The 1,168-nt window shown below is 44.8% G+C and overlaps 1 protein-coding gene across 1 annotated transcript; it reads right to left on the reverse strand.

The window, feature by feature from the left end:
• Positions 1-257: 257 nt before the first annotated feature.
• On the reverse strand, positions 258-779 carry LOC148999146 (uncharacterized). The gene has a single exon (XM_089141432.1). It carries the CDS (start codon positions 777-779, stop codon positions 258-260), a length of 522 nt encoding a protein of 173 aa, XP_088997558.1.
• Positions 780-1,168: the final 389 nt, after the last annotated feature.

The raw sequence follows: 1,168 nt of genomic DNA on the forward strand, positions 1-1,168 counted from the left end.
GACATTTGGTGTTTGATCAAGTAAGTGCTATAGAATTGCTTGAACTGAGGATTGTCAAATTGTGTACCGTGATCGTTAACTGATTTTTGGGATCCGAATCAATGAATGATGGATTCTAGCACGAACTTCTCCACCTTCTTTTCTGTAATTGCCGCCAAGGGGCTTGCTTCAACCCATTTTGTAAAATAGTCGATGGCCACAATGAGATATTCCCGTCCGCTAGATGCCATGGTGAATTTACCCATAATATCAATTCCTTACATTGCAAATGGGATGGGATCAAGAATTGAAATTAGGGTTCTTGCAGGCCTTTTTGATATCGTTGCATGAATTTGACAATTTTTGCAGCAGCAAATATAATCCATTGCGGCTTCTTGAATTTTTGGCCAGTATAGCCCAAGCCTGAGGAATTTGTGGGCCAAGGCTCGACCACCCATGTGCGCCCCACAAATCCCTTCATGAACTTCCGCCAAAGAGATTCTCAAACCTTTAGGGCCCAAGCATCTGAGGAGTGGTCCAGCATAAGACTTTTGGTACAACCTTCCGTTCTGCATAGTGAATCTTGATGCTCGTACCCGAACTATCCGGGCCTCTTTTGCTTCTTCTGGTAATTTGTCGTCCCGAAGATATTCCACAATCGGGTCCATCCAGCAGCACTCAGCTTCGATATAGGATACCTCTTTCTCCTGACTGCTCGGGAGTGCTAACTCTTCTACATAAATCGAAGGCTCAAGCGTCTTTTCCTTGGTGTTAGCCAATCTTAAGAGTTCGTCTGCCATTGTATTCTGCTTCCTCGGGATCTGGCACACTTTTAGATCTTTGAATTCCTTTGTAATGCCCGCATGATTTCCTAGTACTTCTGCAATCAGGGTTCTTTGACGCCATACTCTCCTTGCACCTGATTAACAATCAGCTACGAGTCACTAAAGATAGTTACATCAACTATCGTCAGGGCTTTAGCCAAACGGAGTCCGGCTATCAAAGCTTCATATTCAGCTTCGTTGTTAATTGCTTCAAAGGCGAACCTCAAGGCATATCGAATGATAAAGCCTGCTGGACTCTTGAGTAAGACTCCCGCTCCAGCCCCATGCTTATTGCTCGAACCATCAACGTATACCTCCCACATGGTTGGGATACTCGGCTCGGTTTCTTTTTCCATCGGAGTCGT

Source organism: Hakea prostrata, unplaced genomic scaffold (assembly GCF_041222555.1).
Source record: "Hakea prostrata isolate BN-2017 unplaced genomic scaffold, UWA_Hpros_2 contig_34, whole genome shotgun sequence".
NCBI lineage: Eukaryota > Viridiplantae > Streptophyta > Magnoliopsida > Proteales > Proteaceae > Hakea > Hakea prostrata.